The sequence below is a fragment of the Perca fluviatilis genome, chromosome 17, assembly GCF_010015445.1.
Source record: "Perca fluviatilis chromosome 17, GENO_Pfluv_1.0, whole genome shotgun sequence".
In the NCBI taxonomy this organism is placed as follows: domain Eukaryota; kingdom Metazoa; phylum Chordata; class Actinopteri; order Perciformes; family Percidae; genus Perca; species Perca fluviatilis.
In genome coordinates, this window is record NC_053128.1 from 28,421,709 (window position 1) to 28,439,902 (window position 18,194).

Genomic DNA, 18,194 nt, shown 5'->3' on the forward strand with positions numbered 1-18,194 from the left:
ATTATGAACCTGAAAATGAGCATAATATGGGCGCTTTAAACTGATATTTTTAGGTGTCTAAAATCCGTCTATCTGCAGCCAACGTCCACAGCCGTACATTGCTTATCTTCCGTGTCGGTATTGCTGCCTGCTTCTCCAAACTGGGGGCGTGCCGACCGCCATCTACTGTAGCTAACACACTGACGTACGACCCCATTTAAAAAACTCTGAACTATCCTAATAAAGGCGGTGCAGTGCTCCTAGCTAAGATGCTCCTTATAAAGCCTTTCCAAAGAGAACACGTTCTTCAGGAGAAACATATGGAGGTTCAGCAGTCGTGCTGTGACAGGCCAAATCTATCCCAGGTCAGGATGCCTCAACCACCTCAGTTCCCTTTACAATTCAGAGCAGAGCATCCATCAAGAGGACAGTTTAGTTTCCAGGTCGCGTGTGTACTTTGCTCTAAATACCAAGCAGACAAGAGTGAAACAGGGAGGCAAAGAAATGAAGACACTCACATCGGTGTTACAAGATCTGTAACGTTTCCTCTCTCCGAGACAGTACTTTCCTCCTCCAGACGGGCTGAGAGACACAGGAGAAGGGAATGAGTGGGGAACTGAAGAGTGAGAGGACACACTTCAACACATCAAGCACCATAAATCACAAAACTCTTCAAAGGAATCATATTCGGTGATTTAAGGGACTACATAGGTGAATACAGGTCTTAAAACAGGCTTAAAAAAAAACTCTCTGCCAGACGACAAAGTGTGTTTGTGTGCCTTTGCTGAGAACGTGTGCCAATGATTCATTCATGAAATTCAAGCTGCTCTAAGAGCTCTTAAGTGTGACATGACATTTAGATTCGGGAGAGAGAGACTAAATTCTGGAACCTCAGAACGAGTCCCTACATCTACCACATCTACTACATCTGTGAGAGGGTTTGTTTTTCCTTCTCTTATCATCTCTGTCCTTCTTCTCACCTTCATTAGCCTCCCTTTCCTCCACGTCTATTTCCACTTCATTTACAAAGTGAGACACGCTCTTGTAATGAATGTGTTGGAGGCTAGTCTGGCTGGGTTTTCTCTGCCTGCCTCTTCTTTGCGCTGACGCCTGAGCGGCAGCGATCACCTTACACAGGTGTTCCACATTATGCCGGTGCTTTCTCCTCTTCCCCCTTCTTTACCCCCCTTTTTTTCCTTCCCTCCGGTTCACCCTGGCCCTTTCACGTGTCTTCCCATGACGCGTCTGACGTAATATCTAGCTTCCAAAAACAAAGGAATGCCACGATGGAAGAAGGATAAAGATCCCTAAACGTCCACTTGTCAGACAATAGATGCAGCGGACAACGATTTTGTCTCGGGAGGACACACGAGAGGCCTTAAAACAAAACTGCCTAGCCCTATAATCTGCTGAAGAGAGCGAGCTGTGTCTTAACTGATTGCACATGCTACATCAGTCCATCTCAAAAAGCATGAGAACATAGCTCTGTTCTCAGTTACATTAGAAGATAGTGCTGGCCAACCTTGAATGAACCCTCTTCTGGTGATTTTATGTCTGTGTTTTTACAGCGAGACTAGAAGTAACATAAACTTCCTACTCGCTACACTTAGTCTGGTTTACGGTGGCTAATATTGGCAATCTTTAGGTAAATATTGCGGCGTTAAAGACGTTACTGAGTCCCTTCACTGACTTTATGACTCTTCTTTACTTGTGCTACTGTTACAGTCTATGTTAGAGTCTTTGCATTTAGAATTGTTTTATAGGGGCGCCTGGTTAGCTCACCTGGTTGAGCATGCGCTCCATGTACAGAGGCTCAGTCCTTTTCACAGCGGCCCTTTGCTGCATGTATTCCCCTCTCTCTCTCTCTCCCACTTTCCTTACTTAATCTGTCCTATCAATAAAGGCCCAAAAAAATCAAAAATATGTAATTCTAAAACAGGTAAGCCGGGACGTTTTTAGCCTAGCTTAGCCTAAAGACTGGAAACAGATGTAATGATACCATTTGATGGGCTCTTTAAAGCTCTATGTGACAAACTAGGTGTACTGGATCAGGAAACACATGCAGGAAGATTGTTTTTTAATCATTTATGTTCATAAGAAACAATAAAAGCATCACTTCCTGTTTGGCTTTACAGTTTTGCAACACTGTATTGTCCATTACACTGTCCATATATCAGAACAGGCGGTTCTGACCGGGCATAAGTTAATTGAAAATGCTTTGTCACATCCTGTAGGAGTCGGTTTTTAAGAAGAAGTCATCGCATAGAGCTGTAAAGGAAAAACCACTAGCCATTGGCAGTTTTTTTCCCCAAGGAAAGAGGCATTTCCTTGGAAATATTTTACTAATAATTTGCCTCAGAGACTAACTATCTCTCTCCCACTCAAGTATAACATGCAACCACACAGCATACACATGTGCACACACACACAAACACACACCTGTAGGCAGGACCTGGATGTGTGTGTTCAGCTTGCTGTGGCTTACTTTGCCTACTTACGCTGGGCTGTCACAGTGCCTCATGGAGGAGGATACACCGCCCCCACAGGTCCTGCTGCACTCCCCCCACGTGGACCAGGGCCCCCAGCCTCCGTCCACACTCTGAGGCCAGGTACCGAACGCAACACACTCCCCCTGGTAGCACCACTGGCCCGGGAGGAGCCGAAACACAGAGAGCAGAGAGAGGGAAACTTTGGTTATCAGGCTGTAGAGTTGAATCATTTCTTTACAACAAAAACACTAAGACACGTTAACGATTGTTTTAGAGTCTACAGTTAACAACACAGAATACCTAAGTGTCACTTTTACAGTTTTCCAACAGTTTTGAGCTTACAATAAATGTATGTGCATCTGTGTACAGTGAAATGTAGACTATACAGAATCTGACTGATGACGTTATTTCTTCAATAGCGTATTCGCTCCGTCACACTTTAAGAACTGGTGATTACATTACTCAACCTACAATTTTATTTCCACATTATTCCTGTTATTTCTCCTCCCTTACCTGTCATTTTAGTTTATTTTCTTATTGCTGTCCTGCTTTTCTAATCGTTGAGGTTAGTTGCTGTCAGATGATTGTCTCAATTTAGGTTTAGTTCAACATTTGGGGGGAATATGTGTTTATTTGCTTGTTCCATTTGTATGTCTGTCTCATTACAACGAGACTAAGAAATAACACGACCGTCATTACATGACTTACTCCTAACTTACTCTGGCTTACGGCGGCTAATGTTAGTGTAAAAACATTGAATCTCATTTAATGTACATTTTAACGTCTTATATGTTGAACGTGCGTGTAAATGTTTGTGCTTTTAGGGGGGGATTTATAACTATAACTACTTATTTGGCGTGACAGTGCAAAGTGTCCTAAACTCCTGTCATCACTGTCAGGTGGTCTTGTTGTGACTGTGATACCATCGTGCCGGTACAGAGACCAAAACCTTGATTAATAAGCAACTTCCGATATAGCTAGAGACACTGATGTCGCTGATGTACTGGGCAGATGGATGGATGAATTAGCGTTTTTACATTTCTGTTCATGAACAGACAAAACAGCCAAGATACGTCTTGTAACGAAGATTCTTCAGAGTTGGTCGTAAAACATGCTCTTGTGGCCAGGTTAGCTCAGTTGGTAGAGCAGGCGCACATATATGGAGGTGTATGCCTTGACGCAAACGGTCCAGGGTTCGAGTCTGACCTGTGACGATTTCCTGCATGTCTTCCCCCTCTCTCTCCCCTTTCACATCTAGCTGTTCTTTCCATTAAAAGCTGAAATGCCCCCCAAAAGAAATCTTAAAAATGATGTTCTTATAATTCTCTTGAACACATTCTTAACATAAACCATTATTTTATCAAGGCTTAATTAACAGAACCGTTTCGTAAAGTGGTTTAGCATGTTTTTGTATTCTTGTTGAATGTTTCCAGAGTACTGTGAGGTGTTTTCAGAGGCAGGTGAGGGATCGAAGGCACCATGCTGTGTTGTTCAGGAGCTTAAGCCTCGCGCTAAGCTCCTCACAGCTCCAGAGGGCAGAGGGGATCAGAGACGGCCCTCTGTCCCTCCAACTGCATCAGTAAGTTAAGATCGACTAAAGAGAGAGGGGACGATCAAGGGTGAGGGCGAATGGTGCGTTCTTTTTGTCTTGTAATCGCGACTAGTAGCTCGAGCGTGACGTCACATCCGTGTCGAAAAACGAATAACCAGCGGGGTTGTTGCGTTCTTTTTGTCACACAATACTACGAGTCGGAGAAAAGATGGATTTTTGTAACATTTTTAGTAACATTTAGGATTCTATTCACCCAGTTATTGACATATTGCACACATATATTTCACAGTTTGATACATGAAAATTACGTTTTGATTAACGTTAACGTTAGGCTACTGCTCTGCTTTCTGCTCAAGACTCGGCTTAAAGCCGTTGTTGTCATATAGCAACCGAGCGTCTCTAGCCAATTTCAGCTGCACAAGCTACAAAATAACTAATTAGGCGGTATTTAACTCCTAATAAGACTGTAGAGACATGCCTATAGGTAGCAGTATACAGTGCTATGTGTACGACTTCTTCATTTGGTTACAACAAAGACAAAAGTGCTTAAAATTGTAGATAACCCCAATGTTTACTACGTGTGATGCACGACGTAGCCATCTTTGAAAGTGAGCTCGGGGTCCTCTGAGTTCAGACGACTTGACGAGTCGTAAATACGACCTCGGGGCGTTCTTTTTGCAACTTCCGGGTCGTAACTCCGGAAAACAACTCGTAAAACGACTTCGGTGGACAAAAAGAACGCACCATAAGTTGGGCCAAGGGTGTCGGACTGGGGGTGGAAAGGGCACTACATACCCAGGGCCCTCATGTGAGGAGGGCCCAAAAAGATGCTCGGATGAATAGCTGTGGATGTGGAGAGGGGCCCATAGAGAATGGCCCAGAATGTTGTGCTACGCCCCTGCGGCCCTCGGAGAGAGAGGAGAGAGGGGATGGGGAGGTGGGGAGAAGGGAAGGGAAACTGACTGGCAGGGACTCAGAAGGTAAAAACTCCTCCATTGGTTAGTTTCTGTCTCTCTCTCCCGCCTCCCTCTCCCCCAGTCTCTCTCACCCTCTCTCTCCCTGCTCCTGTTGGAAGGGCCTCTCTCCATTACACGCTGGGTGAGAAATGGCTGACATACATATTCCTTTGAAGCTTTCCCCCGGCAGGGGCAGACAGGGTATGCCACTGGCTCTCCTAAAGCTGCATCAAAAGCTGTTCCAAAGCCCCCCAGGCTCAACCTGGGGCCCCCTGTGTTGTCCAGGACCCTGTCCGTGGGCCCCGGTCCTCAAAGGCTCCACTGAGCTAATGGTAATCGACGGTGACAGCTCGTGACACTCTCCTATTCTTCCCTTTTAGACCTCGGACCAGCCGGTGACAATGGCTTCTGTAATCCGTGTTAAAACTGTCTCCCCTAACCTGGCTGGCATCAACAGTGGGCCGATGACCTAAAGCATGGCCTGCTTGTGTGTGTGTGTGTGTGCGTGCGTGCGTGTGTATTGCATGAGTGCACAGTTAGGGAACGGTTCCCCTTCCCAGAGTAGAATAGATGCCAGTTGAGGCAGTGAGGTAGCGCTAGCCGCTGAGGTTCATTTCTGCACGCAGAGGAGGCTATTAAAGTGCTCATTTCACATCACCAGGTACTGAACTTAATATGTGTGCAATAGTTAAAGGGCCAGTTCACCCACTTCACAGTTTTCTCACTTAGCTCTACGGTAGTCATGCAGATAGTTTTGGTTACATTTTATTTGAAAAAAGCTGTCTTTGCGTGCCTTAACCAAAATATAATGGAGGTGAATTAAATCTCAAAAAAGAAATCTTCCAAGTCCTAATGCCCCTGTGTCAGTTGTCAAATATGTATTTATTTATTTTATTTTTTTCGCTTTCTGTAAAACATATATATATATATATATATATATATATATATATATATATATATATATATATACAAATAATCCCTACTGTCATTATACTTGCAAAACTCTATGTGGGACCTGGGGTTGGGGGTGCAAATGTAAGAAAATAAGCTCTTTATCTTTGTGTTTATTGTAACTTTTCCTGTGGAATCAATAAAAACATGATATATATATATATATATATATATATATATATATATATATAAAACTCATCTTATATGACTCATCTTGCACTCGGGGGCGTGTACAGACATGTATCCAATCGAATGTGATTCATGGCGACTTGTTAACCCCATCCATCATATTTAAGAGAACTTGACTGTTAGCTTGTGGCTTCGTAGTAGCTAGCAGAGATATCATGGGTCAGAGGTGCGTGTCTGGATGTCTGTTGGCAAAAACTGTGTTTACATTTCCAAAGATTGAGATCTAATTTTCTAATTTCTCCCTCATCCTCCTCCTGATCTAACAACGTTAAAACCTCACTTATCCCGAGATACCACTCGGATTAAGTGAGAAAATATGTTTTCCTTTTGGTAATTTGTGTGAATCTTTAAATGTATATTGAAAGAAATATTGGATGACTTACCCCTTTCTCAATGCTGCCAGTCTGGCACAGGGTCCCCTCGGCAGCAGGGATACTGTTGGTTACACAGCGGTTGCTTTTGCTAAGGCACCAGAGCTCTCTACACACTTCCTAGGAAAGAAGGCAAAAGCAAGTTGGTCAGAATAAATCAATTCAGCAGACTGGGGGATGGATCGCTGATTAACTGTGAGGATGATTTATCAGTAGCCTTTGGTGGTATTTTCCTCCAAGTGTTTTTCTTCTCCACTCTGACAGAGAAAAACGAACACATGGAAACTCATCTATAAATCTGCATGATTCCAGATCAAATCAGAGGATGAGAGGAGTTGATGAGACCACATCGAGGCTGCTGAGAGGCATCTAACTTTAAGAGCCCATATGCTTTGGATCATAGTGCATCTTGAGCAATACGCCAAGGGGTCATCGGGTGCTGTTAATGTTCTCTTATGAGAAATGAAGAGTCAGCTGGATCAACACCATGAACGCTTGCTCACGTTCACCTCAGGACCACACGGGACCGTGACATCAGTTCAAGAAATCCAATTTCTGCTTCTTAGGGGAAATCAAGAGTGAGCAATAGGCCTCCCAAGTCTTAGATAAAGACGACTTGTAGGCCTAACAAATATCTTTAGTATTACTGAGCAGTCTGAATAAACATCTCCGTCTTCTCCTCCTCCTCCTCCTCCTCGCTCTTCAACTCTGGAGCATAAGGATAATCCATTTAGATTACTAAAGGAAGGGAGTCTTTGTGAGAGAGATAGTGGGTAGACAGCACTAAGTTGCCCCCAAATAAATAAAACCATAAAGTGAACACATGTTACAAGGACAGCTCTGCTCAACCTTGCATTAGATTTCCCATTAAACCAAGCTGGGTAGCCCCGAGTCTCCACTTCAAAGGCTTTTTACAGGACAATTGTGTACGGCAGAAGAGCAGGGCCATGAAAAAGAGTTACGATGCGGCGCGTAGATTCTGACCCCTGGGGTCAGTAAATATGCCACGGCCCGCAGCTCCCTGAGCCTATCCAGTTTAAATAAAGCGGCAAACTGCCACTCTCTGGTTGCAGCGGCTCCCCTCTGCCAGCTGGTTTCAATAAGCCGCCTCGCTGCTCCATTCACTATCTCGGACCCCCCCTAAAAGGTCAGCGGCACGGGCTTTAAAGAACATGGATGTGGGCCTGATGGATTTACGCAATGAGAGAACAAGCCGACGATAAAAATAAAAAAAGGGCAGGGGCACTCGGTAAGGGCCTCGCTAATATAGCCATCAAAGGTTGTTTGTTTTCATATCTTCAGCTTCCTGTGTCTCGTATAGTGTCCGTGTTGGTAGCTTTGAGGCACAGACTTACTGCGAAGTGGGAACGAGTGCTGAAACCAAATTATTAACTTCCTCTCGAGGTCTGTGTTACTTTACCCACCTCTGACGCAGTCTCGCACTGTGATTTAAAGTCTGTGAGGCCCCCGCGGGTTCCTTAAGAGTGTTGAATATAGCTGAACCACGTAAAGGTGTCATCGGCCATATTTAGTGAAATACTGCTCCACATCAGGAGTTCCCAACCTCTTTTGGTAATGACTCCTAAATACAAAGCAACAGTTGTGAGCAATTGAAGATTTATTTTCCCTCCTTAGATTATTTGAATTGACTTGATTTAATCCAACGTTGTCAGATTTTAATTTACACCAAAAACATAATCCAATCAGAACCTCAAACCCACCCAACCATCATTAAAGTAGCCTAATTATCTCCACCAAGTCTTTTAAAGCCAAGTCTTCACTTACATAGACACATGTTATCGTCTATATATTAAATCTTTCTCCCTTTTTGTTTGGTTATATTGTCTTATCATCATAATGTGTGCATTATTTGCCTGTTTTGTGTGTTATCATTTTTTTTTTAATCATAGTTTTTATCATATAGATACAAAAGAATAATAAACAAGAAGAATAGCAAAAACAGAACTTAGTGTGTAAGCATGCTAACATTTGTTAATTAACATTAAATACAAAGTACAGCTAAAGTTGATGGGAATGTCATAACCTTTGCAGGTATTTTGTCATATACCAAAGTATTAGACATGTAGCCTAACATTTGGGGGGAAAAAAGCCAAATGATACAAAAAGTAACTCAAAGTATCACGAGCTGCCCTAAACCATTTTAAACAATCAAGTATTTAACAAGAAAGAACCAAAAATTAGAGAAAAGTATGAAAAATAAACCTAATTTTATGCAGCAGAATTTAGTTTTTTTTTTTTTTCTACCCTAATAATTATCTCGCGACCCTTTGTAGGGTCCGGACCCCATGGTTGGGAACCAATGCGCTACTTTGTTAAACCCAGATGAACGGGACACAGCAGGTCATGTTTGGTTTCCATCCCGTCCTGAAGATGAATGAATGTGGTGCAGATTTGTGGCCAGAGTTTTAGAGTTTTCTGTGGTTGAAAACATAACAAATCATTGTGTTATCTTACAGTCTAAACCAAACATGCTTTAGTGAAATATTAAAACTACAATATGACATTATTTATTGTAATATCAGAGATAAACTAAGATATGCTTCCCTTCCTTTCCCGTCGCTGTTTTCGTTTGCAGGACAAAATGATAAGAAAATACAACAAATACTCATCCAAATGTGGAAAAGTTCAACAGCCTTGGCTTCAGAAACCAGACCCTTCCACTCATTAGACCTTTTATCCATTTCTGTGGTCTGTCCTGTAAGCCGTCGCGGAGGGCATCTCTTTCCCAGATGGCTGTGTGAAATAGATCTGATTGTCAGATGAAAAAACTCCAATCCAGCTCTTTTGAATCCGTGGTGGAATCCAATCGGCTCATAGATGTGTCTTTCATGCTGATCTAAAACCACAATTATGAGCTTAGCAGCCACAATAACAGGGCTTGATTTGATAAGCTGCTGTCTTTCAATGAAATGAAATAACTCTATGGTCTCAGCTAATCTCTGTCTCCTTTTTTTTCCAATATTTACATCGTGCAAAACAATATCAGGGTATTGTTCATTCAATCTTTGAAGATTCTTTCAACCCCTCTTTAAACCGCGTGGTTGTTCCTTGTCTTTCACTGCCCGTGTCACTTTATGTACTGAGATTTTCTCATTACTCTGGCAGGGGGGTGGGTGAACCATTATTAATCATTATCATTACAGACTTTAAGATAAGGGCAGTGTTGACTTCAATCCTTCATCTCTTTGTCTGGGACGTTTATAGATCAAAAAGAAGAATAAGGCAGCGTGTGGAAAGACACCTCTGGAGCTGCTCTAGTCGTTGTACAATAATAAAACAATAATCTTCCTCACGGTTACCTCCCTTTAATCTCAGCTGGGAAATATGAACTTGAAGACAACTGTAATCATCCCAGTAAAGAATGAACAGGCTGTAGCTGTACATCAACACCTCTTATTAAACGTGCGAAAAACAGAACTTTAACAGAAATCGAAATGGAGCTTGTTTCTTCGGTTCGCCTCCGTTTTTGCATTTGGACTGAATTTATATAGCACTGTTACACGACAATGTATACAGCGCTTTTATCCATTTTTTAAAGCAGTTTTATCCAACGTGCTTTACAGTTAGCCACACTCGAGGTGGAGTGACAAGCAGCATGTCACAGAGAGAGGGGGGAGACGTGATATCATTTAAATATGGGGAGAACGACGCACATTTTCAGGTATTCATAGTGTTGCACTCAGTTGTTCACATCAAAGATGACGAAAATGGCTGTGTAAAAAATCTAAAAAGAAAGCTAGAGAGGAGTTTAAACCTGGGCTCCTCTATCACCTCTAAATGGCGAAAAATGGGCGTGGATGTCCGATTGCTTGTTTGTAGAAAGTTATAGAAATGGCTGACTTTATAAAGAAAGCTATTCGACCATCAGACATGCAGTTCTGACCGGGTATACTGGCCGCATATTGGGAGGAGGTCCAGATGGAAATTAAAAGTTGGTCTGACATGTCTAATGTCCCTTTCACACAATGCACTGCGATCCGGAAGTTATCTAACTGAACTTATCCTGAGGAGCTGTATGTGAGAACACAAATGTCCGAATCAGTTGGACCGGACATTAAACAGACTTTACCCTGCAAGCTCCAGAGTACAAAGTCTGTGCAATGTCCAATTGAGCCCACGTGTGAATAGAGCAGGTCACTGTCTGGCCATTGGCCGTTATAAAACTCCTTAAAGCCAAGGTGACGTTGTCAAAGTCTGACCAAGAGCCCAAAGCCCAATTTCATTCAACTTTATTCAGTTTTACTATCACATACAAGAAAGAAATGAAGTACATCCACAGGAAATATGGTAACACTTTACTTGAAGTTTTCTACATAAGAGTGACATGACTGTCATGAATACATGACACTCACATGACACTGTCATGACAAAGTCATGACACATGAACCCTAACCCTAACCCTAACACTAACGTGTCATGACAAAACCGAATGACACTTACTAAAAAAAAAAACGTTTATGACTTGTTTATAATGTTTTATGACACGTTCATGACAGTGTCATGTCACTCTTATGTAGAGAACTTGAAGTAAAGTGTAACCGGAAATATTTAGCAAAATGGATTAATCAAGTATCAAATTTGTTGCAGGTTAATTTTCTGTGGATCAATTAATCCTTGAAGGTCTTATGATTTCTAAACAGATTACTGGACGTCTGCTCTCAATGGACATTAAAGATCCTGACACCACAGGAAAAAAAGGAGATCAGCTGACTGCAACAGTGTGTGCATGAGGTCCGTGAGTTTCGGGTGATTACTGCTAAAAGAACGGGATGCTATTTGTGTTCATATCCAAATAATATACTTGTTTACATCCCTGCTATCCACTCTCCTTCCCAAGTAAAGTCCAGTCCTGCGTGGGCAATGCTACTGTGAAAATGCACGGTTGTGAACTTATACAACTAGAGTTTAATGAGCTGCTCTAGTTAAAACATGTAACAGGGATCCCCTTTGGGTCGGTGAGAAGAGGACAAGATGAAAGATGCTGGTTTCTTACCCCATACTTGCATTGGCGTGAGGAGGTTCCATACTGGAAGCGACACTGCTCGTCTGCATCGTACACCTGCCCCGGGGCCACTGTTGGGTACAGGAAGTCTCGTTTCAGAGGTTCATTGTCCAGACACGTCCCCCGACCTGAGCTGTCAAAAAAACAAACCTACAATAGGATTGTTTCTTACACAAAGAAACGTTTCTACACTTGGCTGATGGCAGAGTTAGAAATGCCAAGATTGGATGATTAAACTCCCCTCTTCTCTTTAAAACATTGACTGGTATTGTTTGACTCATTTCATTTTACCACCAAAACAACCATTGTAGGAAGCTTGTCAGAGATCTCAAATGACATGTAGTTAATGCTGATAACACACATCAACACCTCCTCATCAAAGGGGCGTTGAAGCACAAGCAGAGAGATTTTACCAGAGGCTTTAGAGGGCCAAGTCTCTTAAAAGAGCAGCCTCTCTCCGGTTATATGGCTCCGTGCTCCCTTATTCCGTATGTCACTGCTTAAACTGAATCCACAGACGAGCCAATAAAATAACAGAGCAGGGAAAGGACGAGAAAAATCTGGAGTGAGCTATGGGTCATATGTCCGGCCCTAGGATTATGTTTAGTCTGTTTTGTCAGATAGAAATATGTGCGCTCACAAAGGAAGAAAACACACACACACACACAGAGCTGTTTTGTATTCTAGTAGCTTAAAAATAAAAAAAAAATACTTCAGCCAAGGAGCACACAGACTTTCTTTTGTCGGTGTGTCTGTCTATTCTGGGTTGAGATGCTGAGCTCTGGATGGGTGGTGATGGCGCAGTGGATGTGACACATGCCTTTGGTGTGGGAGATGTGGGTTCAATTCCCACTGCGATACATCAACCAATGTGTCCCTGAGCAAGACACTTAACCCATAGTTGCTCTGGAGGCATGCAGCCTCTGATGTATGTAGCAACTGTAAGTCGCTACAAGTCACTATTTAACCGATGCTTTTTTTCGCCCCGTCTATGAAGGCAGACACTCAGCAAGTGCCAAGTGCCAATAAACAAACTATTCTTTTTGATAATTTCTTTTCCGCGATCCAGAGAATCCTCTCAAAATACTACTACGACTATTTACAACGCTGTGTTCTTTCGAGATGTGGCAGCTGCAACATGCAGTGGAATGCCTCCCATCCCTCGAAAGGAAAAGTGGGCCTGGTTACAACAATAACGTAGAGCCACACTTGATTGACTGCAACTCGGGCCGCCCAGAATACAGCCGAGAAGAACAGTTTACATTTCAAAAGTTCTTGTATTCCTTGTACTCCAGGGGGGCACTTGTGCAGTCGCCAGGGTAAGTGGAATGATTGTTGTGTTGTTGTCGTTTTTTGCTAATTTCAAGAAATTCAAATTGTGGTTTTTCATTGGAACTACATTCTAACGAACAAATAGTCCCTAGAAAAACAGTTGATGATGTGTTCTGTATTATTTAGAGTCTGGGACACTGTTTCTTGATGATGATGAAATTGCTCTGAGCACCACAAACATCTAATCACCTTTTATGATGTACTGGGAAGACGGCAGACATTTCAGAGGAAGAGATCTTAAAAACGAAACAAATTAAATCACTCTGCTTGGCTGAACATACCACCAAAATTTGAGAAAACAATGTAATTTCCAGGCTGTATTGAGAGGACAAACGTCCACCTTTTAATACATCTCTGCTCTCCCTCAGGATTGTGATGCACCAGCTATTCCTTTCTACGTTCTTAGTAACTACTAGCTTGTTGCAAACTAAATAAGATTGTACATTAAAGTAATAGTATTACATTTTGGAAAAATCTTGTTTGCTTGTTTGTATGAGATGATCAATACCACTCTGTCTGTATGATAAATATGAAGATACAGCCAGCAGGAAGTTAGCTTAGCTTAGCATAAAGACTGGAAACGGGCGAAATTGCTAGCCTGCCACTGTCTAGAGATAAAAAATCACTAAAGCGCCTTAATTAACCTGACATCTGTAAGAACTCACTAGTTTGTTTTTAATGTGTCTTCTAATATAGTGATCTCTGCTTATTAAACACTAAGCAAAGTTTGAACTTATGAACAGCTATCTCTATACCACTAACAAGGCTCAAAATAGCACCACACTTAAACGGTGGCATAATGAGGGTCCCTACATGTAAACCGAAGCATTGAGAACTTTGTTAAGTGTACAGACAGTTTATTGAAAAGATAGTTTAGAAAGACAGTACCTCATGACCAGTCGAACCGCGAATGCTGTGCAACTAGTAACCAGTAACAAAGCTCAAGCACGGCCGTGGAAGTCTGGTGCTATTTTGAGCCTTGTTAGTGGTATAGAAATAGCTGTTCATAAGTTCAAACTTTGCTTAGTGTTTAATAAGCAGAGATCACTATATTTACTTTTTACTTTACCCGTGCCCCGACGACTAGCGTTATAAGCTAATTAGCGGTTTGCCCTAAAACTGGTCACATTCGATTAGCATGAAAACATATCCCAGAGAACGGTCGACTCAGTGCCCATGTGTTATTAACCCCTAGGTTCATTTTGCGCCGGAATTGTCCTTTAAGTGTTCTAGATTCTTCCCTCTTTCTTCCTCTCTCCGTCCTCTGTTCTCAGTTACTGAATGGAATAATCCCATTTCTTGGCTCTTGTTCCTCGTAGGGACCCTCTCATCATGGAGAGAGAGAGACAAGTCGGTCTCTGAGGCTCCCAGACTCCCTGTGCACTGAGTCAAGCCTCACTATTTATTGGTTTGGAGAGAGACAAAATAGTCAAAGTTTAAACATAGAGGCTATTATTTGACATTGTCGCAAAGGCTTCCTGTCCGGTGGATTCAGCCAAATTCATTATGCTGAGCGGAAATATCCTCTAATAGGCGAGAACATCAGCGACCCCTGAACTCTGACACCAGTCGTTCATGTAACCATCATCATAACCATGCTGATTGTATCCAACCAGCAGCGTGATTAAATCAGACTAACCTGACAATTATCGTAAGGCACAAGTCACAAGAGTCTCATATCAAATGTAATAGATTATATGTGGTCTCTGAGAGTTTAATAAACCCAAACAGCCTGCCTTTAAACATTTACAACAAACTGGCATGCAGACTCGGGAGAATAAACTATGACTGAACTGTGAGTGCATTCATAAACCATTCCTAAAAATCCCAAACAAAGCACCACATATTGCTCCAGCAAGACGGTGAATCTAGGCCAACACCACAGCCAAAGTTGTTTACTTGGCTAGGAGAAGCATGCGCGATATCCAAAACACTGATTGAGGGAGAGAAAGGGAGGATAATTGCAGTTTACAGACAGAAAAGCTTTTGTAAGGAATATAAAAGCTAGGCAATAAAACCAAAATGAAAAGAAAAAAACTCAAGAAACAGTCTGATACTTGAAGTGGTGTAATATATGCAGAGCAATACATTGATTCAGCTCAGAAAACAAGAAAAACAACTTTGTCTCTTTTTTTTTTTGTTAGAGCACAGCTCTGGTGATCCTCAGCAACTCGAGCCAGAACTGGACAGAAACCCGACGCAGCAGCAGAGAAGTGGCTCTTTGTGTCCCAGTTGGAAGCTGGCACATAATACTGTCATCTCTGTCACAAGTGCTGTTCACTGACCCTCCTCTAACAGCTTTCAGCCGGAAACATCATCTGACAACCAAGGCAGCTATTATCAGCTTTCTTGGAGGGCCTCGCTAACTAAACATGAATACACAAACAGACACACACGCAAGCATGCATGTGCACACACACGCGCACACACACACACACACACACACACACACACACTGCAGACAGAGCATCCAACCGATTCTACACCACAAGGCAGTCCCTCCAGAAAAACGCGATTATGCAATCGCATAATTCAATGCATAATCAGCCATAGTCCGCATATTTATGCGGGGGACGCATTTTTTCAAATACGCCACACCTTCGCCACATAAATTGGCGGTTTCCGCGCAAAATATGCGGGGCTTGCATGATTTCATAATCCCCGCATTTTTGTTGCAAAAAAGTCACATAATATATCTTAGTAGAAAGTTGAAAAATGTTGCGTTTACTTCACACAAGAGCAGGCATTTTCCAATTTCAATTTTTGCAAGTTTCCACAGTTTTTGCAAGTTCCTGAAATTTTTGCAAGTTTCCACAATTTTTGCAAGTTCCCGCAATTTCATCGCATAAAATTGCATAAATAGCCCGCATATTCCATTTCATTTTTTAAGAAAACGTGCCGCATAATCAAGGATTTTTGCTCGCAACAATCACAAAAAAACTCTGCATCTTTCTGGAAGGACTGACAAGGTTTGATATTAGGATTTGCAAGCAGCATTCAGGTCTTAGTGATGAGCAATTAAACTGAACTGAGGAGAGAGAAGTCCTCTACAGAAAGATGGAAAAGGGAGGATTCTGTTGTGTGAAAAGCAGCTACAAATTGAGATATTTGCAATCCCCTCTGGAAGGCTTAAATAAATATGCTCCATTATCCAGAGTGCAGTAAAAGAACCCACTTTGAATGTGTTCTTTATGTTTCTGTTGCACAATGCTTTTCCACCATACTCAAATAGGATCATGCTTAACAAACACAGACTACATGCACATTGTTATGCACAAGCATGCATATTAGGACAGCAGGGCAATGAGTATAGAGGGCCATACTGAAAGGCCTTTGTTCAAGCTCCCTTAACAAGCACGTTACATTGAAGTGTCCCTTAGAGATATTCAGATAGGACTGAGCTAAAAGGTGAAGCTGACCCTGGCCTGTGTAAGTCAAACAAAAGCAAAAACGTCCCCGTTTGAATCTGAAGTTCCCTTTCTACGTGTCCTCTGCGATCAGGGAACCAATGCTGTTGTAACAGATAAAGCCTATTCAAGTAGAACAGAAGTCCTGCTCGACTACAGTGCGAGTCCCTTTCAGACAGTGATGCTGCCATTGTGTTCTGGTCAGCAGCAGCGTCCTCCAGGTCCTCCAGGTTTTAGGATTATGAACCCTTACCAATCTCATTGTGGAACCACTTCTTTTGTCTTCTGCACCTCTACGAGATCCTGTTGTTGTTTTGTTTAAACTAGTCTGCTTCTTTAAAGGTACACTGTGTAGGAATTTCTCCCATCTAGCGGTGAAATTGGATTTTGCATTCAAACAAATAGTGCTCTCTATCTAGCGCCTCGCTTTTTCAAATGCATGTTGCAACTCGCTTTTTTGGCGACGAGGATTCCTTCTCCTGTGGCTCGGCATAAGTATGATCCTCCATTACGAACTAAAGGGCAGTGCAGGCTTTCAAATTTGCCGGGGCGGTGACAAGCGCCTCTTGCTGATCTCCTTCTCCGTTTCAGCTGGTTTCAGTCACGTGACGCTGGCTCTGAACGCGTTGTGGATTAGCTAGACAGGTAGGCTAGTGCTCTTTGTCCCTCTCAGCTATTATAGTTTTTCACGGGAAGCCTCCTTGGACTTGCCCATCCAATGTAAATACAGATAAGAAATTCTTCGCTTACGAGGATAAGTCAGATCATTGGCAGAGTTAATTATACACCAATGAGGGAATATTTATGAATGAAGACATTGATTTTAGCTAATAAAATACTTAAAGCACTACACAGTGCACATTTAAGAGCAGTTATACCTGCTTTAACTGATATTTTTGGCAACCTGGATGCAACAAACTGCAAACAGAACACTGGCATATTATCACCTTATAAATTTGATATGAAAAACTTGTTAGCAAACAGTTGCCTATAGTATTTTCACATCCAACAGCAATATTATCATTCATTCTGAGTCTTTTTCTGGCCCCCTGATACATTTAAGTCCAATATTCCCTCTTCTTTTAGCTCTGTTTTTGGTATTTACCAACTCCTGAGGGAAATATCTGGCTTTTTAACTGCTAAATGCTCCACTATGTTGTTTTTGTTTCCGCTTCAACAGCTGCCTACTGGAAATAAGGTTGATGAGAGCCATGAGAGTCAACCAAAACAGTCAGCTGAAAAAAGTAGCTCTATTTGGAAAGCAGAGTTAGGTGAACCCTTTCACATTAGAAATAGTAATTTCATCCATTATTAATGAACGAAATATTGATTAGAGCCGCTTTAAAGGCACTATGACTCACTCAGAGTCATATTTGGAATGCTAATTCTGTTTCTATTGTAAGGTTTGTGCTCTACAGAGTCAACATGGCTCTTTGCAGTAGTTTACAGCTACCCTGCCACCTCTGCAAACAGGCCACTTTTGGCTGTTTGTTTCATCAAGGATAAATAGTGAGAGGACCTTTTCATTGCTACAAAATGTTACATTCTGTAATGGTTAAAGAAGAATGGCAGCATGTTTCTTGTCTGCGGGGCAGCGGGAACAATCCTGACCACTTTCTGATTGTAATTCCTACTCAATGACCCAGCCCGCCCAGAGCTCAGGCTGGTGGAGTGAATGTCAGCCTTCAATTCACAGCTACCAGCAGTCCCAAAGTGGAATCTATCAGAGACTTCAGTTTTTTTGACCACAGTAACTCTTATGTTCATTGTTTGAAGGGGAACTTCACAGATTTTACACCTCAGAGTCTGTTTACAGGTGTCAAGGAGAACTACTCTACATGTGAAAAAGTTATTTAAAAGCCTTTTGTGTCTCCAGATGGAGCTGCAAACAGTCTGATAAATTCCCTCAAGCAATGTCATTTGAGTCAAAACATTTGGGGGTGTG

The 18,194-nt window shown here is 42.1% G+C and overlaps 1 protein-coding gene across 1 annotated transcript in view; it reads right to left on the minus strand.

The window, feature by feature from the left end:
- adamts6 (ADAM metallopeptidase with thrombospondin type 1 motif, 6) overlaps positions 1 to 18,194 on the minus strand; it is a 66,308-nt gene that overhangs the window by 28,530 nt on the left and 19,584 nt on the right. The window contains exons 11-14 of the mRNA XM_039780344.1: positions 11,502 to 11,643; positions 6,500 to 6,607; positions 2,478 to 2,623; positions 498 to 561 (exon numbers count right to left, since the gene is read on the minus strand). Coding sequence (XP_039636278.1) covers positions 498 to 561; positions 2,478 to 2,623; positions 6,500 to 6,607; positions 11,502 to 11,643 — 460 coding nt within the window. The remainder of the gene's footprint in view (positions 1 to 497; positions 562 to 2,477; positions 2,624 to 6,499; positions 6,608 to 11,501; positions 11,644 to 18,194) is intronic.